Source organism: Acartia tonsa, chromosome 13, assembly GCF_053477335.1.
Source record: "Acartia tonsa isolate MP-2025a chromosome 13, ASM5347733v1, whole genome shotgun sequence".
Taxonomy (NCBI): domain Eukaryota; kingdom Metazoa; phylum Arthropoda; class Copepoda; order Calanoida; family Acartiidae; genus Acartia; species Acartia tonsa.
Genome location: NC_137272.1, coordinates 43,204,063 through 43,231,882, shown reverse-complemented (window position 1 = coordinate 43,231,882; position 27,820 = coordinate 43,204,063). Strand labels below are relative to the sequence as shown.

The 27,820-nt window shown below is 33.4% G+C and overlaps 1 protein-coding gene across 2 annotated transcripts; it reads right to left on the bottom strand.

Moving 5' to 3' along the window:
* LOC145304564 (immunomodulatory peroxidase-like) lies at positions 1–27,820 on the bottom strand. Of its 2 annotated transcripts, none has more exons than XM_080146474.1 (28): positions 27,659–27,820; positions 22,057–22,131; positions 21,439–21,528; positions 20,047–20,098; positions 18,402–18,472; positions 17,685–17,746; positions 17,077–17,183; positions 16,350–16,453; positions 15,546–15,681; positions 14,983–15,080; positions 14,200–14,365; positions 13,805–13,843; positions 13,126–13,280; positions 12,619–12,678; positions 11,274–11,419; positions 9,440–9,521; positions 8,994–9,053; positions 8,324–8,381; positions 8,017–8,103; positions 7,297–7,416; positions 6,889–6,954; positions 5,929–6,051; positions 5,096–5,203; positions 4,260–4,376; positions 3,232–3,296; positions 1,983–2,075; positions 1,009–1,083; positions 1–308 (listed from the first exon to the last, which is right to left on the bottom strand). In XM_080146474.1, exons 1-28 carry the CDS (start codon positions 27,688–27,690, stop codon positions 248–250), a joined length of 2,508 nt encoding a protein of 835 aa, XP_080002600.1. In that variant the 5' UTR covers positions 27,691–27,820; the 3' UTR covers positions 1–247. The 2 variants fall into 2 exon arrangements, with proteins under 2 accessions (XP_080002600.1, XP_080002601.1); XM_080146475.1 differs by having other exon boundaries at positions 21,439–21,513; positions 27,659–27,778.

The window sequence follows — 27,820 nt, the reverse complement described above, 5'->3', positions numbered from 1 at the left end:
TAAATTGGTACGTTTTTTTTACAATGAAACATAATTTGATGAAGCTTTAACAGGACAAAGTGTCTCATAAATCAGCCATGTGACGTCATACAAAATGAGGGATTATCCATCTCTTTATTAGGGGTTTTCTTTCCCACTTTTCCTTTAATCTTCCTCATTTTTATGACGTCACATGGCTGACTTTAAGCCACTTTGTCGGATTACCTTTAATTTTATAAATATAATGTGTATAAATGTATTTTGATTTTTATTGTCTCCATAGGTTTAGGTTCACTCTTGGTATATCTTCGGAATCACAAGGAAATCTCCTAAAATTAAAAAAAAATATTAAAACATATATTTCGCGCGTTTTCTAGTGTTGCGCCATACTTGTATATGTTTAGTGCTAGTTGTTATTTCATGTTTATAAAGACATTTTGATTCCCGTGCGTGCGAACAGTTTTATTGCATTTGGCATTGATCTATTAATATTTCAAAAATCACCTTCTTTGCAAAAATAAGTTTTTAATGCATAAATTGTTGCAAAACGTGATATACAAATATCCCCTAACCAATTATTAGTTTTTGTCAGGGGTAAGTGGGTAAAATCTAACTATACTTTTTATTCAATAAAAGAAAACACACTAAAATTCTTTTATGTGAGTTATGATTTTTATATACAAACTTGTATATAATTGACGACCACCCTATCAATAAATAATCAAGCTATCATCCTTATATAAAAGCAACAAGATGTCTTTCTGTTTGTCTGTACTGAAGGATATGGCTAACAGTCGTACCAATATGGATCTCCTTTACAATGTAGCTTCTCATTGGAAAAGTGTGTTAATATTTCTAAGAGAAATAGTCCCTTGAAAAATTTTTTCATCTATTTTTCTGTTCTTTTTTAAAGCTCAAATAAAAGGGACCGACCCCCCCTCCCACTCCCCCCTACTATAAGTACCCCTGCAGAACGTAACAATTTTTAAGTTTTGAAGAACAGCTGTACATGATTCTAATTGTGTATACCTGTTATTAACATTTGATTCTGTGAAAACATCTTTCTGCATGAAGATCATTCCTTCTGCATTATCACACAGAACTCTAAACAAAAAGGATAGTTGCATGAAGTGCATTTCACAAAAGTGATTTCAAGCATAAGCACAAGTATACCATCATATAAAAATTTTGTATTACAATAAATAACACAAATAGACTATTATACATCACTAAATTAGTCGTCATGCTGTTTTTGTGAAAATAAGCCATCCATATAATTTGCATATATCACAAGAATACAATTTTCAAGTCTTGATATTTTTATGAACTACATGGTAGAAAATTATCATTCTTTCAAATATATGCCCTATAAATGTTGTTTAAACCATTGAACAGGAAAAAAATATGCAGTTCACTAGATTCAAGTTTAAATGCACTTCGTGCAACTATTAACTTAATAGTTCAAAATTCATAAGTAGTGAAGAACAAAAAATCATGGATGGATAAACGGACATGATAACTATTTGGCAAATGTTCAGTCGTCATGAAAAGAGGGTAAGGATAAAATTTAAAATCACAAAACCTTTCAAAAATAATATATAAATATTTTTTTGGCATCATAACCGACAGACTGATGGGTCAAGTAATTTATCTATTTTATTTTCATATATTATTTTATATTCATATAAAAATAAGGAGTCTATATTAGTTAAATTGTACCTAACTGTTACAGGAACCATCATGCCAAGTTTGAAATCGATAGAACGATTCATGCTTTAATTAACGATACAAGTTACGGACAGATGGACGTACTGATCAATTATAAATTGTAAATCACTTGGACCCTTTCCCTAAACATTGAAAAACATGTTTTAAGCCCCTGATTGGTGCTCTAACTGCTATTAACCTTGCGGGACTCTTCCAACCCTTACCTAACTTAAAATATGTTCATTTTTCTTTTTAAATAATTGTTTGCGGTCCACTTTCGGATTAATGTAAATTACCTAGCAAGGCTGCTCTTTCTAATTTGGTTCAGCTGTCCCTCTGAGAGTCCATTATCCTCATTCTCATACCAGAATCTGTCTCCAGATTTTAACCTGGATAATGGATATATAGATTACCTGGATAAATTTTTCTTCAATTTAGGTTGCTAATATTGACCTCATTTATTTGTCAGTTCGTTTATTCAGTAGGGATAAAGAGGATATGTGAGGGGTATAGTTGTTTTAGCCAGCTGCGAGTATCACTTTGTTAGAGTACATGAAAATCTGGTGCAATATTTAGGTAATCATATATCGATTACCTAGAATTTACAAATAAGAGGATGACAACATACATGTGTAGCAAAGCTCAGAAATATAACAGAAGTATAGACATAGCGAGATCTGTAGCTCAGCCAACGATCAATATAATAGATGTATATACAGATAACTACCTCCCTCTCTTTCTAATGACTTTATTCGTCTGCTAGAAAATTGTTTTCGGCTATTTGGCTGCGTTAATATTACACCAACCGTTGGTTGATTTTCAATGACCCAATTGAGAGTCGGAACACGGACATTGCAATAGAGAGATATATTTAACCCCTTCTCCCTTTAGTGTTTTCCTCTAATACTCAGCCAATCACTGAGTCATTTTGATATGTACGTCACAACAATAGCTAAATAGAGGTAATGCCTTGGCCCTAAAACAGGCGAAACTTATTACAAGGCACAAATACAACTTTCAGACAAAGGTCGTGCATTCAAAGTGTTGGTTGTTTGTAGGACGTTCTACAGCGTACTAAACATGCACTTCCTTAGCAAGATTTGGTTTAGAAATACACCATTGGTAGCTGTGTTTAGTGCCCTAGGAAAAATGGGGATAGATGACACAGCTTTTGGCCTACATATTCTATTGACGTCATAGTAGAGGAAAAGAGAAAGGAAAGGGGGGAAAGAAACCCTAGAAAATAGATGGGGTATAGGGTATTACCTAGAATACGTCAATAGAATAGGTAGACCAAAAGCAGTTGCACAGCTACCACCAAAATGTTGTATCCCGTCCTCTAGAGGTTATCCAGGTTAACAAACAAAATCCTACGGAGGAAAAGACGGAAATGATTAAAGTCCCTCCACAGATTATAAGGCATAGAATAGCCAATGAGAGGCCAGTATACACTGTAATTGGCCAATGGTAAAATTTATACTGGCCTCTAATTGGCTGTTCTATCGTATGACGTCATAATCTGTGGAGACACTAATAAAGTTATACCTCGTAAATTGATCCCCAACAATACATTGGAATGTTGGTCCTAGAATACCGTCGTCTTCACTTTTCTATAAAAATAAACAAGATTAGTTTGCATGAAAACTGATGCCTTTTTGAAAAAAAAACAAGGATGACAACATCCATAAAAGCGAAGCTCTGAAACGGTAGAACGAACGAACATTAACATTTGTAGAGTGCAAGAACTGAATAAACTGAATATTATTGCATACATTGTATGTCTAGAAACAAAATTGTAAGTAAATTTGTTGCAAAACAATACATGTTACTGTTTTAGGACATACTTAAATTTTTAGGACTTGATTATAGAGATGCTTCGCTTATAATACTGTACCTTATCAATTGCAACATAAAAAATTGTTAAAAAGTAAAAAAATTAGCTTGTTTTTAATGAACGTATGGACTTTCTGGTAACGATTATAGAGTTGTCGCGCTTCCTAAGACGTACCTAACTGTCACAGGTATCAGCATGCAAAGTTTGAAACCAATAGGACAATTCTAACCTGTTTAAATTAACGAAAAGAGCTATCCGTTACGGACGTATACAGACGGACCGACCCTAATTATAGAAAAGCTTCGCTTTTAAAAATGCTATTCTTTAGTGTACAGATACACACACGCCTTACTACTTTGGTAGACATCAAATTACTACAAATTACTAAAAAGCTTTAGGTCATGGAATAAAAACCCTAACTTTTTTTTAAAGGCCTCTAGGGGCGCATCCAATAGTCTAAGATATAAATTAGTATATAAATGAGGTCTATATTTGTCTCTCATATCTGTTTCTGGGAAGTTATATGTAGATATTTGCTAGTATAGTCATTATAACTGGACACATTATCTCAAAAATCAGCAATGTGACGTCATAGAAATTGGGGAGATGAGAGGAGAAGTGGGAAAGAACACCCCTAAAAAAAAGATTGATAATCACTCATTTTTATGACGTCACATGGCTGATTTTTTAGACACTTTGTCCAGTTACATACTCATTGAATAACTACTGAAAGATTTACCTCATGTATGCCACCAATGAAGACATCAATCTCCTCAATAGATTTATACAATGATTGTAGCCGCGCTACTACTGTCGAAGGAAACATTGTTGACAGATCTTTCCAGCTTTTATACTCCTAAAGAAAATTTATGTCATTAATTCCATTTAAAAATATTTATCGTGTTAATTTGAAACTGGTTAATATCCGGTGGATTAGGAGCAGTTCTCAACCATACGAAAAAAAAACTATTTTTAACATCATATTATATCCAGAAATGTACAATCATAAGATTAAAACCAGTTTTTTTTAGCTCGTGCCTTCGGCATCTCGGGGCTAAAAGAACTGATTTTAAACTTTAATTTAACAATTTTATATCCGCGGAAAGCTGTTTTTAATACGATGCGAGAAATAATCATTTTTGTTGGGAAGTAATATGTTAGATTAGAACTAATAACAATGATGACAGCATCTATAAGTAGCAAAGTTTGTGATTTCTCTTGGGAGGGTGGTGTTAACCTCTCCCAAAATAGTTATAAAATTTCCCAGGACCTCTCAACTGTAAAGAATCACCACTGTAAAGGAGAACCTGATCAGTCCAGTGGTTAGCGAGATCCTTCGGTACACACAAACAAACAGACAGAGACACACAGATCCTGTTACTTTATTATAAGGACTTGATGCTAGCGGCTGCGCCCCTAGCATCTAATTCTAGAGGCTCTATATTCGATGGAATATGGAAGGACACAAAATAACCTATACCATCCCGGTACCTTCCATATAAAGAAGCACTGTATCGGTTCAGTGGTAAGCAAGATCCTTTGCCACAGACAAAAGAGCTTATATAATAGGATTACCTTGAGTCCACATAATTTTCTCCACTCCATGTAGGGGGGAATGCCATGATCTCTCCCCCTCTGAATATTCAGGGCCACAAGATCCATGCCAAATAATTCTCCATGGTTCTATGCATTAAAATAACCAATGAGGTTGAGAGGCAAGTAAATGTTTTACCATTGGTCAATTACAAGGTATACTGGCCTCTCATTGGACAACTTAATGTATAACGTCATTTTGCGCTGTCTCGTCCTATGCATTATATAAAAACAACTCATTTCAATAATAACAAAGATTTTTTTTCAGTTTTTGATCCATCTATCGCATAGTATTATAGACAGTTTTTCTTAGATAATAAAATTCAAATTATTGGATTTAATTATGCTTTATAGTCCCAGTAAGGCCTGGGAAAATAGGGATTAAATCTTTGATTTTTGTTATATTTTTTCGTCGAGAATTTTCAAATTTTGCTTTAAATTTAAATTTAGTTGAAAAATACTTTCAGCATATGAAATTGTTTTTTTGTGTGTGTTAATCTATGGATATCTAGATAGTTTAGAATAAAAACTTAAATGAATATTAAAGGTTTAAGTTTAAAAAAGCCTTTTTTTAAATAGATATTAAATAACAAAAATTATTTACGAAAATATCAATTAAAAATAAGGCAAAGAAAAAAATTCAAAGAAGGATCAACAAAATATTTTTTTTTGTAACGCCCCCCACCAGGAAAAAAGGAAAAAAAAATAACCCTTCCCCACCGGCCTTCTTACTTTAAATTTCTTAAAAATGATAGGAGGGGGGGGGGGGTGTTCATTATGGCTAAATCGACCATAAATAAGCCTCTACCAATTACCTTAAACAAATGACCAGTTAAATCAGCATCAAATGAAGGGTCCATAGACTGAGATTTCTGTGTGGTAAGTCCTCTAACCATATTTTCCAGGGTGGAGTTGTCATACAGCTCATATGGTTCAAACTAAATAAATCAACATTTATCTATAATACAAAGTAGCTTGATGTCTGTCCGTCCGTCCGTCGGAAGCTTAAGATCTCGGTAACCACTGAACCGATTGGATTCTGCTCTTCAAGGAATATATATACATGTCATGTGGTGGTTTTATGCTATTTTCTTGGGAGGTGGGACACCCCAAACCCCCCCTAAAACAAAAAAATGCACAATGGGTTAAAATAAAAAAATATCATGTAAAAGTTGCTTCTCAAAGGCAATCTCAGTAAATAGGTTAATGGACAATAAATGTAAAGCCCAAAAAATAGCAAAAATTACAAATTTTGTAGATTAAAGTTGGAAAGATTGGAACTAACAATTAAAAATTGAAGAAAAATATCTATCTATCTATCTATATACCTGTGTTTCAGTCAGAGACATGTTTCTAACTTAAGATCCTATGATGTATCTATCTATCTATCTACATGTGTTTCAGTCAGAGACATGTTTCTAACTTAAGATCCTATGATGTATCTATCTATCTATCTACATGTGTTTCAGTCAGAGACATGTTTCTAACTTAAGATCCTATGATATATCTATCTATCTATCCACCTGTGTTTCAGAGACATGTTTCTAACTTTATATCCTGTGATCTATCTATCTATCTATGTACCTGTGTTTTAGTCAGAGACATGTTTCTAACTTTAGATCCTGTGATGTATCTATCTATCTATCTATATACCTGTGTTTCAGAGACATGTTTCTAACTTTAGATCCTATGATATATCTATCTATCTATCCACCTGTGTTTCAGAGACATGTTTCTAACTTTATATCCTGTGATCTATCTATCTATCTATCTACCTGTGTTTCAGTCAGAGACATGTTTCTAACTTTAGATCCAAACATGCTGAATCCATCTAGGTGGCCCTAAACAAACAAAAATCACAAGATCCTAAAAATATATATCACTACAAATATCAATCTTTAACCAGCTTTTTAGTAGAGAAGCTACTTTATATTTCACTTTGTCTGTTTGTCCATCAATCAATCATGCTATAGTGAATTTTAGGCTGCTACTTAGGACTGTTAATTGATTAGTGAAAAATCATTTTTTTTAGAAAGCATCCAGTATACAACTTTGAAATACAATGCTTGAAACGACATAATACATTTTTCTGTCTTTTTTGAGTTCAAACACATCTGCTCAATAACTAACTTTGTCCGTTTGTCAAACTCTGCTTCGCTACTTATTGATCTATCTATCTATACCTGAACTAAAGAGTGTCCAAATCTAAAGGCAGCTGTAGCAAACACATTTGTAATGGTAGGATCTATATTTTCATTATACTCTGTAGAATATCCTTGCTGCAGAGGATCTAGACTCCATTTCTAAAAAAATATAAATTTATATGTCTAAACAAAATTGTAAGTAAATTTGTTTAAATACAAAGACTGTTTGGACTTGCTTACATTTTAGCCATCAAGCGAAATAAAACTAAAATAATGTTTAGGGGAAGATAAAAAGGTCATAAATACTACAAAGCTTTGCCCCCAAGTTTGCTTAAAATCACGAAACCTTTCAAATAATTTTTTATAATTTATTTAGTTGTTTGTAACAGCTGCATTTTAGGACTTGATAATAGAGCTGCTTCGCTTATAAAATTGTACCTTATTGAAATAGCAATCATTATTCTGTTACGTAACTTTACAAAGTGTCTCAAAAAATCAGTCTGGTGAAGTTGATTGAAAATGAGAAATTATCCATCTATTTTTTAGGGGTTTTCTTTCCCACTTCTGCTATCATCTCCCTTATTTTTATGACGTCACATGGCTGATTTTTGTGACACTTTGTAAAGCTACTTCCGATACAAGATTTTTCAGTATGGCTATAAACCAGTTTTAATCGAGTGGAAATGGACTGGATTCGTAGCCATACTGGAAAATATATATGTCTAATTTCGATACATATTGGATAGGTTGGCTCATTACCTTCATATAGCTTTTGCCAAGAATAATTGGAAGCCATTCTTGATATGTTATGTGTTGGAGCTCTGCGATAACAACCTTTCTAGCTTCCTAAATTTACAAAAACAAGGATAACAACATCCAAAAGAGTAAGAACAGGATTTAGCGAATATAAACGAATATAAAAATGTACAATCATAGGAAAAATACCAGTTTTTTTTAACCCGTGCCTTCGGCATCTCGGGGAACTGGTTTCTTATAATTTTACATTTTATATCCGCGGAAAGCTATTAATAATACAATAAGAGAAAAAAACTATTAAAATGATTACCTGAAATATTTTTTCATCAAGCCAGCCAGGATTAAGCCTTTCTAACTCTGCTGCTATCCTGATAGAAAAAAGTGTATCTATAATACAAAGTAGTACAATGTCTGTCTGTCTGTCTGGCTGTCCGTTTGTCTGTCTGAAGCTTAAGATCTCAGTAACCACTGAACCGATTGGGCTCTACTCTTCAGGGAATATACCTACTGGTCCTGTGATGGTTTTAAGCCACCCCAAACCCCCCCCGGCCCCCCCTTAAAAAATTTTCTTTTTAAAACTAAAATTTAAAAAGGGGGGATCGACAACCCCCCCCCCCAAGAAAAAAAAATCCGCCCTCCAAAATTATTTTTGAAATTTTCTTTTTAAATTTAAACAACACAAAAATAGGTTAATCAAACCTCTTGGGGCAAAGCCGCTAGTAATTTAATATAAAAATATTTATTAACTGCATCATATTTTAGACAGTTAAAAGAAAAATTATAAGATTAACAACTGTTTTATTGGCTCCAAAGGACCAGGCTAATAAAATAGGGACTATGCTTTGATTCTTAATTCATTTACTTTGAACATTATGTGTAATTTCAATACGATATTTGATTTTTCATTTCAGGTTTAATCCAGCGTAAATTAATTAGTTTCTAATCCATTCTGGAATAGTCTATAAATGTTTTTAAATTACCTATTATGTTCTCTCATCCACAAGGTGTGGGTTATAGTTAAATCCATTTGCTCATTACATCTAAAATAAAATATTAGTATATAATTAGTATAAATTTTCAACATCTTAAATAACAGCCAGGTCAAATTTCCCAATAATTATCAAAAAGACCGTCAGTCTATAACGCTATTGGTGAAATGTGATTTTCTTGGTTGCCATTGAAGATAACTAGCTTAATTTTCTTTAACGATACTTATGACATATATGCACATAGTCTTTACAATGTTTTGTCCGTCTGTCTGTCAGTCGTGCTTCAAAAGAAATAATCCTTATTTTTTTTTAGGTTTCAGGATTTTCTTTGAGTTTTTGCAAATTCTCTCATTTTCTTTTCTTTGTTATAACTCACTTAGGCCGGTTGCACATTCCATGACTTTTTAGGGATGATTTAATCCGTGTTTGTATATTACCTAAGATCTCCGGCTTTGAAGCAGAACCTATTTCTGGAAGGATCTCCACATTCCTGAGGTTTGGTTGGTAACATATCTCTTCCTAAAAACAATGGGTATATACAGTCCCTTTCGTGACAACGCATCTTAAGGGGCGTTTCGTCATACTTTCCCAGTAGCTTTTCTCCTATTTCTAGACCCTGCGGAGGCTCTAACCCTGCGGGACCAATAGCTTGGCAATCACCCAACCGAACCTAACCTAACCTAACCTAAAATAACCTATCAAAAGATACTGTGAAAAAACGAAAAATCGCCCCTCAAGAGGCGTTTTCACGAAAGGGACTATATGCCAGAAATATCAATATTTTCCAGTTCTCTAAACATCCGGGAGGGAGGGGACAAGGGACTGTAAATTACAACCAAGTTTTATAACAACATTATCTTATTGATGGGCTTAAAAACTTTGGTTTTTTTTTATTGAATATTGATTGGTTGGTTCCAAACTTGAAGAACAATATTTAAGAAATATCGTGTTCTAATTCTTGATGTTTTTTTGTTAGATATTCTTCAAAAAATTGTATATATTAAATCTAGGTCTACAGGCATCTATCTAATAGTTTATACATTTCATATATTTATCAATCTAATCATATTGGATCTTGGACAAAGTAGCTTCGGGCAAAGTAGCCTCCACTGTTAATAAAGGTCATGGCCGCAGCGCTCGGCCCCCTGGCCTGCCTAGCCGCGGGCGCTCGGCCCCCTAGCCTATAACCTAACCTAACCTAAAATATGTAAAAAACATCATTTTAAAAATTGTAAAAACAATATTAAAAATTGTAAAAATCTACCAACCACTTTTTGTAAAATCCACGAAATTCCAAACCACCTATGTATTATCAGTTGAGGATATTTTACTTAAATAAATGTCCTGAGGCTAACATAGGTTAGGTTAGGTTATAGGCCAGGGGGGCGAGCGCCCGCGGTTAGGCAGGCCAGGGGGCCGAGCGCTGCGGCCATGACCTTTATTACTATTGGAGAATAATTTTTCTTAAGAAGCTACTTTTCTTAAGTAAATGTCCTGAAGCTACTTTGTCCTGAAGCTACTTTGTCCTAAAGCTACTTTGTCCTGAAGCTACTTTGTCCGAAGCTACTTTGTCTGAAGCTACTTTGTCCGAAGCTACTTTGTCCAAGATCCATCATATTCCCTCCTCAAAAAACACTTTAGTTAACAGTCTTCTCAAAGTTAGATCCATATATAGCCATTTATCTATTGATTCATCCACCCATGTGATACTATTTCCTTACAATCTATTCATCTATCATTCTATACACCATGTTTAGCGGTGACCCTCAGAGTTCTCAATTCAATAAACATCTCAAAACTTGATCCATAAACATTTTATGGATCCAGCCATCAATTAATATATCAACCTATTTACCTTGAACATTGGTGACCCTCATACTGCCTCCCCTTAAGTTTCTCAATTTTACTAATTGACTCAAATCTATTCATATAATCTATTCATCTATCTATCTATTGACCTTAAACAGTGGTAACTCTCATCCTGCCTCCCCTCAAAGTCCTCAATTTCACTCTTCAAAACTAAATTTCTATCAATATAATCATATAATCTATTCATCTATATATCTATCAATCTTTCCAATCCATGTAATCTATTAACATATCAATCTATTCACCTTGAACAGTGGTAACCCTCATTCTGTCACCCCTCAAAGTCCTCAATTTCACTCTTTAAAACTAGAATTCTTTCAATCTATTCCTATTGTCTATTCAAATTCATCTATTTATCTATCAATCTATACATATAATCTATTCATCTATATATCTATTCACCTTGAACAGTGGTGACTCTCATCCTGCCACCCCTCAAAGTCCTCAATTCCACAGACTCCTCAAAACTGGATCCATAGACATTTGAACCATCCAACCAAGCTGTTATTTGATTGACTTGCTCTCTTGGACCAAACTTGCATTGTTCCCTAAAACAAATAATTACAATTTCAAGTAAAATTAATCAAATTTCATATATCTTAATTTAAATTTTTTCTAAAAATTTTCAACAAATGCTTGAAGGAAAAAAGTATAAACAATAAGAGAAATAATTCTAAAATAATGTTTGGGAGTCAGATATTAACCCTTAACGGTCGGGGGGGGGGGGCGTTGAACGCCCCCCCATCCGGTTTTTTCTATCTCATTTTCTGTGTGTGAAAGATAAAGAGCCCAAACTGCTTGACTTTTTAAGTATGGGTATGACACATAACTGAGAGTTAGAATTTTTTGAAAATCTCCATCCTGGCGGGCACAGGATGCCAGCAAACCTGGCAGGGTCATCCAGGTAAAGAACAAAAATATTTTTTTGACTTAAACAAAGCATTTCATCTTACCAAATTACTAAAATATCCTTTAGTAGTACATCCTCATCTTAAATACAGGTGTTTAAGTCAATTTCAGGTTCCAGGTATGATCCTGCAGGTCCTGATCCTCCAGGTCTCCAGAAATCTTTTAAAGGCTCCTGTGGCCGCAATTTTTGACTTAGAGACTTCAAATTTTAAACTTAAGCTTTTCTTACATGTCTTGATAACGTATTAAAATTTCATAAAGATCCGCCGCCGTTTTCCCGCCGACCGCCGACTGCGGCGGCTGGCAGCTGCCAAATACAGCTGCGGCCGCTGAAATTTATGTTTGATATTTCAAATATAAAATTTACATAAAAATAAACATTTTCTGCAAAAAAATTGTTCTTCTAGCTTCAAAAATAAAAAAATTACAGCCGTTTGAAATTTTTAAGTAAAAAAGGACCTAAAACAAAGGTTGTTAAATAAAAGGGTGAAGGAAGCGAAAATTGACTTAGACTTATAAAAGGTCGGAAATACATCATAACACAGGGGACTTGCACAAAATTTTTTAGCCCTCTAGCTCTAATAGGAACTGAGATAATATGGGGGGGGGGGGGTGAACGCCCCCCCCCCCCCCCCCGACTGATTAAGGTGCGGCAAGGGGCCCGACTGTTAAGGGTTAAGATCGTCAATTCTACTATGTGTTGACCCCCGACGACAGCTGAAAACACGAATAGGTTTCGTGATTTTTTTCCGAATTAATTTTGTTGGTATAAGCTGAAGGCTTTCGTCTTTAATATCTTTGTAAAGGGATTGTAAAAATACTTGGTTAATGTTATTACCTGGGTGCTGGCATAGAACGTACAAACTCCATACATCTCTGTCCAAACTTGGAGTAAAATCTAAAAAAAATCATTAGAAATAAATATGTTTTTAGAAAAACTAGGACTTTTATTTTTAATTTTTCAAATTCAAAAAATTGTATAAACTAGGAAAATCTAGGAATCGATCTAGCACCCCTATTTATTGACATATCTAAATAAAACTTAGTGGAAATATGTAGAATGTAAAATTGTTTAATCCCTGAAAATTTGAGCCCTCTATCTTGAAAAGGAGTTGAGAAATTCGTTAAAACGTAAAAATCTAGGAATCGATCTAGCACCCCCAATAACAGACAGAAGGACAAAACAATGAATATATTAGTTGGACACATATAATGGGAATCTTCACTAAAAATTTCAGCTGTCTATCTTTTATAGGAGCTGAGAAAATCATGTTTCCCGCAAAACGTTTCTTACGGACAGACGGACATTTCAAATTATAGAGTAGTTTCGCTACTAAAAATGTACCTATCATGAGATTTGATATCAATAGGCAAGCATTCTCTATGCAGGCTTCCAGGGGGGAGTCTAAACCCATCCTCTCCACAACATAGGATGTCCGTATGATCTACTCCTTTGACGGTTGGGGTGTGCGTGATGTCATGGTCTACAAACTGTCCCCACTATAATAGATTTAACTTATATTATTCCTAAGTATAGGTGTAAGATTCTATAATTAATTAGAAAGGTAAGATGTACATTATATATCATCTAAAATACAAAGTAGCTTGTTGTCTGTCCGTCTGTCTGTACCTTAAGATCTCGGTTACCACTAAACTGATTTGATTCTACTCTTCAAGAAATATATCTACTGGTCCTGTGGTGGTTTTAGGCTATTGCTTTGGAGGTGTGACACCCCCCCCCCCCAAAAAAAAAGTCCCCTTCAATTTTTTTAGTAATTAAAACTTTGGTAATCGCACCACAACAGGTACTTAATTTTTTTTTAAATTACCTCTTGGTGCAAATAATTTTTTAATTGGGCTTAAGATTTCGCCTTTTCAGGATAACTTTACATTGGTCCCGGTGACATTAGTCGATTTTATTTCTAGAGTTATAAGTTTTGGGATGGTTTTAGTCTATGTTTCTGGTCTTACAGGCCTCTTATAATATAGATTTGATCCAAAAGTGTACAAATAAAGAAACAAACCTGCATTAACATTAATGTAAATTTTCTGTCAGGTATATTCTGAAAAAAATAAAATTATTATAACATTAAAGTAACTATTGTTATCAAATGCAAAATGCAGTTAATGGCGGTTTCCCTCAAAGTGCTTAGTCATGAACCCATTCCAACTTTTTTTTGAGATAAATAGAATATGAGGGGTGGGGGTTATTTACTCTTAGTTTAGGTTAGGTTAGAGTATATGAGGTACAGAGTAGCCATGCAGGATTAGAGCATCTTACATATAGACTCCGCAGGGATTATAGGTATTAAGAACCCCTTCCCTTTATATTCATTATTCATATTAGTCTAAATATATGAAGAGGGATTTCCGTGCTCAGTAAACACTTTGGGAGAAAGCACCTATGTAAATATCCTACCTCTGAAGTGGTCATAGCCTCGCTGACCTCCCTGGCCGTGGGGAGACCATTCATCCGGGGGGCGCTGATACCATCGTCATAATCCGGGGGCAGGATACGCTGCAGGGGGAAGTTGGCCTTGCCCCACGAGGTGTTGTTCTGGTTGTTACAGCTGCCATCCATAGTTCTAGATACACAGGATAGGTTAGGCCAATCAGCAGGACATACAGACTTTTACAAATTGGCATTTACAAGATATCTTATTTTAACATACCAGCAGCTGCAAACGGTATTAATTAGGGACATTAATTATAGCCTAAATCCAACCCAAAATGTAAATTCAAAACAAAATAGCTTAAACCATCTCGGGACTTATTTGATGCTTCCTTAAAAAAAACTCAAATTGTTCAGTGGTTAGCGAGATCTTAACATACAAAAAAAATAAACCCTAGTTCTTTACATAGGAGGAAACATAAGTGTGTTGCCATAATGCCGCGGTTAGCAATAACTTTAGCCTCTAACAGACGCATTTTCAATTTATCTTATCAACATTCGCTGGTAATTTTTTACAAAATTCCTATTCGAGCACACCAACTAGCTTCTTATTTTGAACTGAATTGAAAATAAAAGGGAGGGGTAGATCAGGTCAGATTAGTTCAGAGCACCACAGTAGCTGTTAGGAATAGGAGAAAAAAACTATACCCTTCTCCCCCCTTATTTTCAATTTATTACAAAAATTAAATAATTGGGAGGGTATGAATTTTCAGTGATCCATAGGCAATTTAAGGGAAAGCACCTATTTACCTGTATGGAAAATTAGGAATACAAGATGTGGGTGGAAGGGCACATCCTTCTCCAAGTTTACTTCCGATTGCTGAAAACTTGGGCAGAGCAAACCTTCCCTGAAAAGTAAGAAAATAATTATAATATTTGTTCATTTAAATTTTTGAAAAAATAAAAGAAAACCAAGAAGAATGTTAAAATAACAATTTAATTTTATAAGTGTATGCAGTTTTACTGTAAACTATCACCCTTTTTATTCCAAGACCCAAAAAATAGCAGAAAATTTTGCTTTAAGAAATGATTGCTTTCTCACTGAGGTATACACTTAATTAAATGTTGGGAAAGCACCATAGTATTTTTCTTCAACGCTAAAAATGTATATTTTAAATTATATGCATTGAAAAGCGTTTAAAAATATTCAAATTGAAAGTATAGGGTGCCAAATATATCTTAGAAACAACAAAGTAGCATTATCTTTCATCAACGCGGGGGGGGGGGGGGTAAAGCTATTAAACACTTGCCCCTTTTCATCTATAACTTCGATATTGTTAAGTTTTCAAGATAAAAGTTTAAACCGTACACACCTGGTCCTTGCTGAGTCCAAACTGTTCTGACAACTGTTTTGATGCTTCAAGGTTCAGAAAAGCTTTCTTTCCAAACTCTGGAGATACTTTGTTCACTGCCTTGAACCTTTGAGATTTAGCTGCTTGGCTGCCTTGCCTATAGAAGAAATTAAAATGTAATAGGAAAACCTTGTTTATAGCCTTGAACCTTTGGGATTTATCTGTCTGTCTGTAATAAGATATTGTGATGTACTAGGCCAACTTGTTCATAGCCCTGAACCTTTAGGATCTATCTACTTGGCTGTTTTGCCTAAAGTAAGATATTATAATGTACTAGGGACACCTTGTTAACAGCCTTGAACCTTGGGGACTCATCTTTCTGGCTATTTTGCCTAGAGTAAGATATAATAATGTACTAAGTCACCTTGTTTATAGCCTTGAACCTTTGAGATTTATCTGTCTATCTACCTAGCCTGTAATAAGATATTATGATGTACTAGGTCACCTTGTTTATAGCATTGAACCTTTAGGATCTATCTACTTGGCTATTTTGCCTAGAGTAAGGCATTATAATTTACTATGGACACCTTGTTCATAGCCTTAAATCTTGGGGATTTATCTGTCTGTCTGCCTAGCCTAGAGTAAGATATTTCAATGTAAATGGACACCTAGTTTATTACCTTGAACCTTTGGTATTTATCTGTCTATCTACCTAGCCTAGAGTAATATGTGATAGTGTACTTTTGGGACACCTTTTTCACTGCTTTTGACAAAATGACAGACAGACGGACAGAATTGCTGTTATTTTTAAATAAGGATTCTTACTTTGGAAAGATGCCACTCTGTCTAAGCTTCTTATCCTGTTTCTCCTGCTGTTTTCTTGCTTCTGTAGCAGCTGTCAGGGCATTGTTGATGTCAGCTTTCTCAATCTACAACAAAATATTAATAAAATCATTGATTGAAATCAAGAAAAAAAATAAGGAGGGAAGGGGCATTGATCTGTAAATTATTAAACGGGTACCCAAAGTTTATATACACGAGTATTTCGTTGGCTTAAAAACTTTGGACGCTTTAATAAACCTTGATTGGTTGGTTTAAACTAGCACTGTCCAAACTTTTCAAGTAATGACCAGAAAGGGAAGCTGGACCTTGAAAACCAATCTTAAGGCTATGGTTAAACTGGTGTAGGCCGTACTCATATCCGCAGCAGGTCTCCAAGGTTAAGAACCTCTGACCAATAGAATAATGTAGGTAGGGGAAGTCGGCAAAATGGTTCTGTAACTTTGGGAGAAAGAATTGCTCTGAAGGCTAAGCTAGACGGATCCAGCTTGAAAGTGCCTTTAGATTGGAAGGACTGATCGAGAGAGAGGTTATACAGGATATTGGGTAGAGAACCTCATATATAATAGGCCCACAGGGTTTGTTTCCTCCGAAAAGGGTTGAGCATACGAAAAAAAACTACCCTTATTTATTTAAATTTATTCAAAAATAAAAATAGAGGTTTCATTGTTTCATAGACACTTAATCATAAAAATCTTGAAATGTTCAATACCTTTGGAATGATAACAAATGGCTGAGGAGGGGTTTGTAGTAAATTAGCCGGGCTTGGTCTCGAGGGAACTTTTATCCTTTGTACCAGCACATGGGGACAACAAACACCTGCAAAATAAATAATATATTTAATGAGGGAAAAAAGGTTTAAAATTTTTTACCAATCAAGTATTATCGTGGCCCCCTTATAAAAACTTAAAATAAATCAATATTAATGTTTATTAAAGTCAGTCAAAGGTCATAATAATGTTAATGTAATAAAAAAAGATGATTTAAAAAAATGTGCAAGAATAAAAGTGCTTTATTTTCTACTACTAGCGGCTACGCCCCTAGAGACCTCTAGAGTTACTTGAGGGTAGAGTAAGACGACCCGTCCCTTTCAATTTTAGCTTAAAAAGAAATATAATATTTTTTTTTTTTTTTTGGGGGGGGGGAAGGGAGTATTTTTTTATAGGAGCGATTTCTCTTGGGAGATTGAGATACCCTCCCTAACTAAGACTTCCCTGGACCTGTAAGAAGCTTCTTAGTTCAGCGATTAGCGAAATCCTTTGATATAAACATACACACATAAAGACATCCTGTTACTTTTATATCTTTGTTTCATAATACCTCTGTGATTGCCGGGTAGAATACAAGGTGATGCTATTAGTATAGATATCTCACTTACAAATCTAAATTAAAATAATATTAAAAATTCACCCATCTACACAAAATATGCAAATATACCTATATAAAATAATAATATAACTCCTAGGTGCTTTAGAAACATCATTTTAAAAAGGTTTGTGTAACAAGTATCAAACTTAAAATTCAAGAAAAAAATGCATTTTTAAAACTTGTGTTATACTTCAGAGGATAGCTCAATAACCAATAATAGTTACGTTATATACCAATATGAAAACTAGAGGTTATGAGCTTTCCAATGATATGCATAGCATTTTTCTACCACTTCTAGGTGCTGAGCAATGACATGTTTAAAATGTCTGTATATTTTTTGTAGGTTTGCTAATGAAAATTTTAGGTTAAAAATAGCTAAAATCTTTTTCCCGGATTTTCTCCCTAGAAGGAACGGTTTTAATTTCGTTTTTTGCATTTTTTATTAGTCTATATATGTATACATCAGAATCTGTAATAATCTCAGATAGCCCCTTTCAAAAAACTGCTTTTCCTTTCCGGCAACCAGTGTCCCATAACCTTTCGGACGGACAAAGTGAAAATAGAATAACTTCGTTATTAAAAAAAATAAAAATATAAAAATTTGACGTTTTTCAATAAGATAAGAAATACGTAAAAATATGAAATTATTAGAGAAGCTTTGCCACTAACCTGGCACATTTGTCAAGGGTTCTGCAGTCACCTTTGATGCCAGTAAATGTTACACAGGGTGGACCAGCTATCTATGAATATAAGAAAATATGGTACGCGACAAACGTCCTACTGCGACATCTCTTAAGTAAAACGTCCTAAAAATATAAAGGTCGAATTTTGTAATGCAAGGATGTATCGGGTTCGAAACCATACCATTTGATAGCCAACACAGACTTTGGGAAAACTGTCGGACAGATTTTTAAAATTTAGCCTATGGTTAAAGTTATTCAAAAAATAAATTTCAGTTAAAGATTATTTTCCTGTGTTTTATCGCCATTTTGAATTTTATATTGATAAGTATTCTTACAATTAGAGGATTTTGTCCTTAAATTTGGAAGATTTTTTTTATTTCATAATTTTTGAAAATTTTTAGGACGTTTTACTAAAGAGATGTCGCAGTAGGACGTTTGTCGCGGTAGGACGTTTGTCGCTTAGGATGTTTGTCGTTTAGGACGTTTGTGGCATTAGGACGTTTGTCGTATTAGGACGTTTGTCGGTGTACCGAAAATATGAGGTTATGCACGACAATAATAAAAATTAAGTTGGAAGTCATAAAAACATCATTTAATGTAAGAAGAAAAGAAGTTATCCTATTCTTTTGATTTTTGAAAACTAATACCTATAACAACAAGGTACAATGTTATAAGCGAAGCATAATGAATCTTTATAATGAAGTACTAAAAAGTAAAAATGTAATCATGTCCTTTAACTGTATCCTAAATTTAAGCAGTTTTGCAACAAACTTACTTACAATTTTGTTTAGACTTTTATACCTTATATCCTTTTTTTCAGTTCTGACACTCTACACGTGTTAATGTTAGTTTGTCTTACCCTTTCAGCAATTCACATTTATGGATGTTGTCATCCTTGTTAATTAAAATGTACCTGAAGAGATAGCGCAAAATAGCCCAAAAAAAATGACGTCATACAATAAAATAACCAATAAGAGGCGAGTATAAATTTTACCATTGGTCAATTACAATGTATACTGGCCTCTCATTGGACAATTACAATGTATACTGGCCTCTCATTGGTCAATTACAATGTATACTGGCCTCTCATTGGACAATTACAATGTATACTGGCCTCTCATTGGTCAATTACAATGTATACTGGCCTCTAATTGGACAATTACAATGTATACTGGCCTCTAATTGGACAATTACAATGTATACTGGCCTCTCATTGGTCAATTACAATGTATACTGGCCTCTCATTGGACAATTCCAATGTATACTGGCCTCTCATTGGTCAATTACAATGTATACTGGCCACTCATTGGACAATTACAATGTATACTGGCCTCTCATTGGTCAATTATAATGTATACTGGCCTCTCATTGGACAATTACAATGTATACTGGCCTCTCATTGGTCAATTACAATGTATACTGGCCTCTCATTGGTCAATTACAATGTATACTGGCCTCTCATTGGTCAATTACAATGTATACTGGCCTCTCATTGGTCAATTACAATGTATACTGTCCTCTCATTGGTCAATTACAATGTATACTGGCCTCTCATTGGTCAATTACAATGTTTACTGGCCTCTCATTGGTCAATTACTATGTATACTGGCCTCTCATTGGACAACTCGTACCTGATCATTATTAACTAAGATGCCACCAAAATTTCGAGCAAATTCATTTGACCTAAAAGATTTTTGAAAATAATTTTCCAGTAGGGCTTCGAAACCGATTAATATCCGCTTAATTAGAACCGGTTTCCAGCCATACGGAAAATTCATGTATAGCATCGTATTACAGACAATTTTCAATGAATATTAAATAAAAATCATAAAAATAATACCAGTTTTTTTATCCCGAGACTTTTTTTTTATTTTTCATATTAATTTCCGCGGAAATCTGTCTATGCAATATATAATTATTATGAATTATTGAAGTGCATCTACTTCTATTTTACTGCTGTATGTCCGTCTCTCTATCATTGTAAATAGCGTAACTTGTTTGGTTAAAGATTTACTTCAATTAAATGCAAAATTCAGTTGCTTTTACTTTTAAAAAAATTTAGTAATAAAGTTAAATCTATTTTTTTTTACTGTATTTTACTTTAATATTCTTTTTTCATTGTCATATATTCATTGAAAGCATTCATATATTCTCATTGGTTTTTGCATATTTTACAAAATATTATGAGATTAAAATCATGAATATCTGTCAATTCTAAATCACATTAAATATTGTTTTGCGATTTTTTTTCTAAGTTAACCTATTGACTTTAATGAATTTGTAAATATGTGAAATTGTGAGTTATATAATTTTGAATATAACTCTTTTTTCTTTTATTTAGTAAATAGCCAAGCTACTTTATGATTCAAATTGTCCGTTCGTTTGTCTGTTAGAAACGTAATGGGAGGAACGTTGGCAAATTCCCTCGGCCCTTCGGGATCAACAAACATAGAACTAATATTTTTTAGACCATAAATAGATATGTAGCGGGAGTGTAAATATGCTTAAAATGTCAAAAAAAATTTTAGGTATGTGTTTTTTATTAATACAAATTATGAAAATTTAATTTTAACAGCATTTTTAATTACATAACCTTTTATAAAGATGCGATGCATCTCTACAATTCATTAAATCAAAAGAAAAAAAGAAACGTTAAATATCTTATTCAGATTTTTCAAAAATAGACTTTTTGTATGTATTATTTACTGATTTGTGTTTTGTTTTTTTTCCTTTACAGGACGATTGAAAATTTTAACCTTAGTTATTGAAATATATATATGGCCTGTACAAAGATGTTAGTTTGATAAAGTAGTCTTGGGTTGAGATGGATAAATAGCTTTTAAAACTAATATTTTTTATTTACTTATCCGCGGAAGTTGTCTACAGATAGATGAAATAAATATCTATTTGTTCATTTCTGTTTAGCTACCCAATTCATCTATTAATCTAACCATTTATACCTTTTTTTATATCTTTGTGGCATTTTTCTATCTACCCATCTATATAACAACCTGTTATTTTACCTTGATTCAGCCGATTCAGGTTCACTTCTGTTGGATAAAACCGGTAAAAAATCCGCCTGTCTTATCGGACGAAAACTGAATTTAAAGAAACTGATTTAGAAATAATCTGCTCTTCAAGTTGGTCTGTCCGTCAGTCGACCGTTATTTGAAAAGCAACAGGTGAATGAAAAAGGACAAACAATTGTTTTTCCTTTAGATAAATAAATCCTATATGGCTTATATTTATACTTTTTTTTTAGGGGATAAATTATAGGAATTTAGAATTATTTATTTTTCTTTTAAATTTAATTTATTCCAGTATATTTTTTTTGGGTGCATTCTCCTATAATAAAATATGCCCCAAAAGGCCTATAGGGGCCTTTTGGGAGAAGTGGGCGGAGTCCACTTTCAATTTTAGCTTTAGAAATAAGAAATCATAATGTCCTTTTATGGTCCTAGGACAAACGCCGGAGTTCCAAACGTCGGATTAGAAACTTAACCTAACCTCACCTATTTTAAACTAACTTAGATGTTTTCCAATGCCTAACCCCTGTCTGTCTGTCTGTTTGTCTGTCTGTCTGTCTGTTTGTCTGTCTGTCTGTCTGTCTGTCTGTCTGTCTGTCTGTCTGTCATGTTTACCTGCTCTGTATACCAGGCCAGAAATGAAATTGTGAGAGGGAAGCTTCAATACATATACACAGCAAGAGTATTCCCCTAGATAGATAGATAGATAGATAGATAGATAGATAGATAGATAGATAGATAGATAGATAGATAGATAGATAGATAGATAGATAGATAGATAGATAGATAGATAGATAGATAGATAGATAGATAGATAGATAGATAGATAGATAGATAGATAGATAGATAGATAGATAGATAGATAGATAGATAGATAGATAGATAGATAGATAGATAGATAGATAGATAGATAGATAGATATTTAAATGGATAGATAAATAGCTAGATAGATTGATAAAAAATATTAGTGCAAAATTAAATAAATGAGAAAATGAGTGTAAGCCATAATTAGAACTAACAGATTGAAGCAAAAAAATGGTTGAACAGGAAGGCGTTAATCAAACACTTAATGTTCTTAGCAACGCCTAGTTCAGTGGGCAACTGCAAAAGCAAAGTTATTTAAGAATAATAAAGGTTATGAGTTTTTATAGCATACTTTTTAAAATCAATATGTGCTAAGTTTTGAATAAATAAATCAAAGAAGTAAAAAAACTGAACAAATCGGCTGAAAGTAATCGGGGAAGATACTTATTGGTCCTGGGCTGATCTATGTAATTTTTAAGAGAGGGGGGGGGGGGAAAGGTATTATAAAAAGTATCAGTGAAAAACTTTCAACACCAACCCATCCCCCTCTTCAAAAAATTCTTCTCATTCTAAGCATGATTTCAAAGATGGTGTTGGACGTCTCAAAATATGATCAAAATCTTTTAAAACTGGAATTTAAGAAATTAAAGACTAAAAAACTTAGTTTCCACTTGTAAAGACAACTTTTTAATATTGCTTTTACTTTTAAGAGGAAGTTTAATCAGTGACTTAGTTATAACACCGCATAAAAAAAAACTTTCTTTCGAATTTGTTCTCTAGCTAAAAATTTTTATCATTAAAGCTAATATAAGAAGGAAATTAGGGAAGCTGTTAATTACACTAGTCCCCAAAGTTTTAAAGAAACATTTTCTTATTTGTTGGCTTTGGGGACTTTTTTTGAGTGGTTGCCCAAACATTTCAACCAGTAATAGTAATCTAGAGAATCATTGGGAATGTACAACAATTAATCGTCCATTGTCTTATCCCTTTGGATCCCTGAAATAAAACTGGGATGGGCGATTTCACAACAATGTAGCCCATTAATCTAAACTTTTTTTCCCAGTGTGTCGTCTGATGGCCTTTTTTTTTATCAAAGTTGATACAAAGATGACAACATACAAAAGTAGCGAGGCAAAAAAATCATGGTAAAAAATAAGTGATTTGAAGAGCGAATATCAAAATAAATATATTATGGGGGGGGGGGGATCACGAAACCTCATGCTCAAAAATTTCAGCCGTCTATCTTAAATAGTAGTATAGCGTTACGGACTGATAGCTGTCGAACGGACGGACAGACTTAGTGAATTCTGGATTGGCTTTGCGACTTGAAATAACAAAAGATAGAACCAATAAAAATTTTCAAAAGTAATTCTTTTAATAATAACCTTCTAGCGGCTACGCCACTAGCATCATGGAGCTTTGTACTTGTAGTCAAAGAGTAAGGGAAAGCAAAGAAATATTCTAAAACAATCTTAAGCTTCCGACAAAAAAAACCTTACTTCTTTATATAAAACTAGCGGCTACGCCTCTAGAGGCCTCTAGTGGCACTTTAAATGATTCTTTTAAATAATACGTAACCTTTCTATGTTGCGTGCAAGTCAATGAGATCCTTCGGTACAAACAAACAGACAGACAAACACACATCCTGTTACTTTATTATAAGGATTTTATTGCATTCAAACATTTTTGAAATGATGGTATCTGGTTCTTTCGATTACAGCATTAACAAACTATTTACAAAAAAATCTAAGTGCTTTTGATTTAAACTTTAATAATTATTTTCAAAAAAAATATTTTCATAAAAAAGAATAAGTAAGATTTAATCTGAACATCTGAAGTAACAAAAAAGACTGACAACATCATAAAAAGCGAAACTAGTTGTGAACGTCTTAATAATTGCAATTTAAATTTATATTTATTTTTTTATTGGATAATAAAATCAATTGATCCATTCCTATTAAATAGTTTACATATAAATCACGTTATACCAAAAGACGTTAAAAGTGCTATGTCATAAATAGTTAGTGAGGGAATGCTTTGGTCAAAAATTGGCGCAACTCATTACTATGCACAGTTATAACTTCACACCATAAAGGTCATACAATCAAAAGGTACATTAAAATTAGATCTAGTGGTTATCGAGGTAAAATCTCTAATCAAAATATATAAATACTAGCCTCTAAACGATAATTTCACCACTAATTTTAAATAATTTTTAAAAATAAGAGGGGGGGAGATTTTTTTGTTTTTTGGGCGGTTGGGGGTGTCCCAACCTCCAAGAAAACAGCCTAAAACCACCACAGGACCAGTAGGTATATTCCTGTGAAGAGTAGAATCCAATTGGTTCAGTGGTTACTGAGATCTTAAGGGACGGACAGACAGACGGACGTACGAAGGGACAGACATCAAGCTACTTTGTATTATAGATATATATATGTATGTGCGTACAGACGAACAGCACTTAATGTATAACAGCTTAGCTATCAAAAATGAACCCTAAATACTTCTTTGTGTTAGCAAAATTCTTTATCAAAACATTTTGAGTTGCACCCACGCAATTTTACTCAACAACAACGTAAATTTGCGCTAAAATGTGTTTTTGCAAACTTCAAAAAATTTTGTTACAGCAAAAGTTTGGGTGCTATCTTACATAGTCCCTTGAGAGCACCGAATCCAACTCACATTATTTTTGAAATATATTGAAAATAAGGAAGAGCCCATCCCCAGTGGGGTACCTTAATCCTGTGGGGCCTAATCCTGCGATGCCCTAATCCTGTAACCACTAAACCCCAACCTTCTCTTAACCCTATTTTTAAAATTATCTCAAAATATATGGGTAGGTGACGGGGGTTCCGTGCTCAACTAGGCACTTCAAGTGAAACCACTAAGGCTTCTTACAAAATTTGTATACACATTGTATTAGTATATTGCAAAGTTATTATGTAAAAAAATGATTCATATAATTTTTTGTTAAAAAGTAAGAACTCTATGTCCAAAATTGCGCATTTAACAGAAATGCAGGAACAGGACATTAAATCTAAATCTGATTCATATACCGATTAGACATAAGCGAACAAATCTCTATAATAAGTTATTAAAACAGAGCATTTTCAAATCCAAGAAAGTTTTTTAACTATTTGGGGATGGCTACCTCAAACCTTCAATATAAAATGGCCCTTGAAAAAATCCCTCCCCCCTAACTAATTTTTGATACTATATTTGATATATTTCTGAACTACATATGTATATGTCCACTGTTCTGTCCCTTTATTCCTGGTCAAAACTAAGGTGACCGAAGTATTAAAATGCAATTCAAGGCGGTGCAATTAAATAACTATTTATCAAGGAAGGGAAAAGACAGTAGACGATGAACTAATATACATCCCCAATGATGAAATCCAAATTACTCCTTCTGTACAGTAAAATTATTGGTTAAAACATTAGAACACCGCTAGGACGAATTAACCAATTAAGAATTGATAAAAGTACCCAAAGTTTAAAACAAACAAAGGAGAGATCATTATGTACTAAACTTTGGATACCAATATAATTTATATTTCATTGGCCCCCTCCCTCCTTGCTATTTAGTGCAGAGTGTCAGAATTTTAATTCAGATTTTTAAATAGATTCTATTTCATCTTTAAATTATATAGATACTAGTATAATTATGAGTTCAGTAAAATCTAATAAACAGTTAGACTGCATGTTCTTCCAGATTCAGATCGCTTTAAGCTGTATAATCCAATACCCCCCCCCCAAAAAAAAAGCCCCCAAATTTTTATTTCATAAATTAAGGGGGGGGGGGATTCCCTCCATTTCCCCATGTTTTAAGCAAACCGTTTGAGAGCTATATGGGGGAGGGCATATTTGTAAATGATATTGCAATATGCAATCTATTCTTACAATTTTCTTACACAAGGCACTTTTACTTCAAGAGATGACTTTTTTGTCTTTTATTTGTCTAACATTTCATCCAGTTTAAGGCTGAAAAAATAAAGAAAATACTTCACAAAATGGACACAAAAAAAAGTAGCAACGTTTAGATTTTAAAATAGTTTTATCAATAGTTGAGTACAAATTAGTGCTAAAAACATCCCAAGACTTCTATTTTAAAATAAAATAGTCAAAAACCATCTTGGGACTTACACAGAATTTTTTTTAGATCATTCAAAGTACCTATGAAATCTACATCTACCCTTCACCAAAAGAAAGATTTAGTTTTTATGCCCTATTCATGCAGGGAGGAAGGAAACATAGGACTTTAAATTATATTGACACCCAAAGTTTTAGAAACACTAATTAATTTAGATTTTTTTTATTCAAACTACATAGTAGTGTCTCAACTTTTCGACCATAATTTTAGTTTACAAAAAAAATAATCTTGGAGGTGTATATCACGTTATCGGCTAATGTCTTATCCCTCAAAATCCCTGTGTTTATATGTCCTGGATTAAGTTATAAATTTTTGTTGTCAAGTTCATAAGAAGATTATGTCATTCATACATTCGGTCTCAACATTTATTTTTAAAATTTGAACAGCTAAAATGTTGTACTATTGTTTGAAGAAAACCAAGAGCAATATACGTTTGTTATGCAATATGATACTCTAACACTTATTATAGGGTGTTTTTGGTTAAGTAACATCCAACAGACAACCTACGTTTTGATTTGAGGACCTTTGTTTTCAAGTCCTAATGGTAATAAAATTTGCTTGTGTACGAGGTAAGGCATTCCTCCATACACAAACGTCTCTGGTATGACGCAGTTTAGTCCAGACTCGACCCCGACACTCCCCTGACAACAAGCAGGCATGCTAGTGCTGCAAATTCAGCAATGGGGTTAATAATCTTTAAAAATGTACAAGATGTTGGCTGTACAAATAACAAGAATAAATGTTTTCATCCATAAAAAATGGAAATTCTGAATGGTAGATTTTCTTTTTTGAAATGTCCCTACATGAGAGAAAGAGAGGGCAAAATGAGCAAAAAAACGTATTTTTTTCTTGAAATTTTTAAAGCATATAAATTTCTACTTTTATTTTGAAAAGCTATGGCATAAAAATTACAAGACATAATACATTTATTATTTTTGAACGTATAACATTTCTTGTTTTTTTCTTAATTAAGTTGGAGAGTGAATGGGTTAATAGAGAAACATCGTAGATAGAAGCTGTGTAGAGACTTGACTGTTAAATATAAATATTATTTACTACCCGTTGGACTTTCCCTTTAAAGTACCTAGCGATCACTAAAACCACTACCTTTTTTTGTGATAAATTAAAATTAAGAAAGGAAGGTAGTTTTTTTCTATTTCAAAATTTTAAATAAGGGTTTGGTTTTGTGCTTTGAGGAAAATTGCCCACATATACATATTCATATTATATAGTAGCTTCGCTTAAAAAATATTTTCTGACCTGTAAAGGGAGGAAGTTGATAAAGGTTTCATTTTTTATCTTTGTATATCACTAAAAAGTCATAGGACTTGCAGGAGATTTCTTTTTCAACAACCAAAACTGGAAAAAGAGATGAAATCTGAAAAAGGAAAAAGTTTCAGGGATCTTAAGGGATAAGACAAT

Bases quoted from the DNA above. Each gene is read 5' to 3' on its own strand.
- LOC145304564 (XM_080146474.1), bottom strand. From the start codon at position 27,690: ATGAAACCTTTATCAACTTCCTCCCTTTACAG. The intron at 16,454-17,076 runs GTATTGAACATT...ATTTTGTTGTAG, and splicing joins CATTTGTTATCATTCCAAAG to ATTGAGAAAGCTGACATCAA. The intron at 309-1,008 runs GTATACACAATT...TTTTAATTTTAG, and splicing joins GAATCAAATGTTAATAACAG to GAGATTTCCTTGTGATTCCG.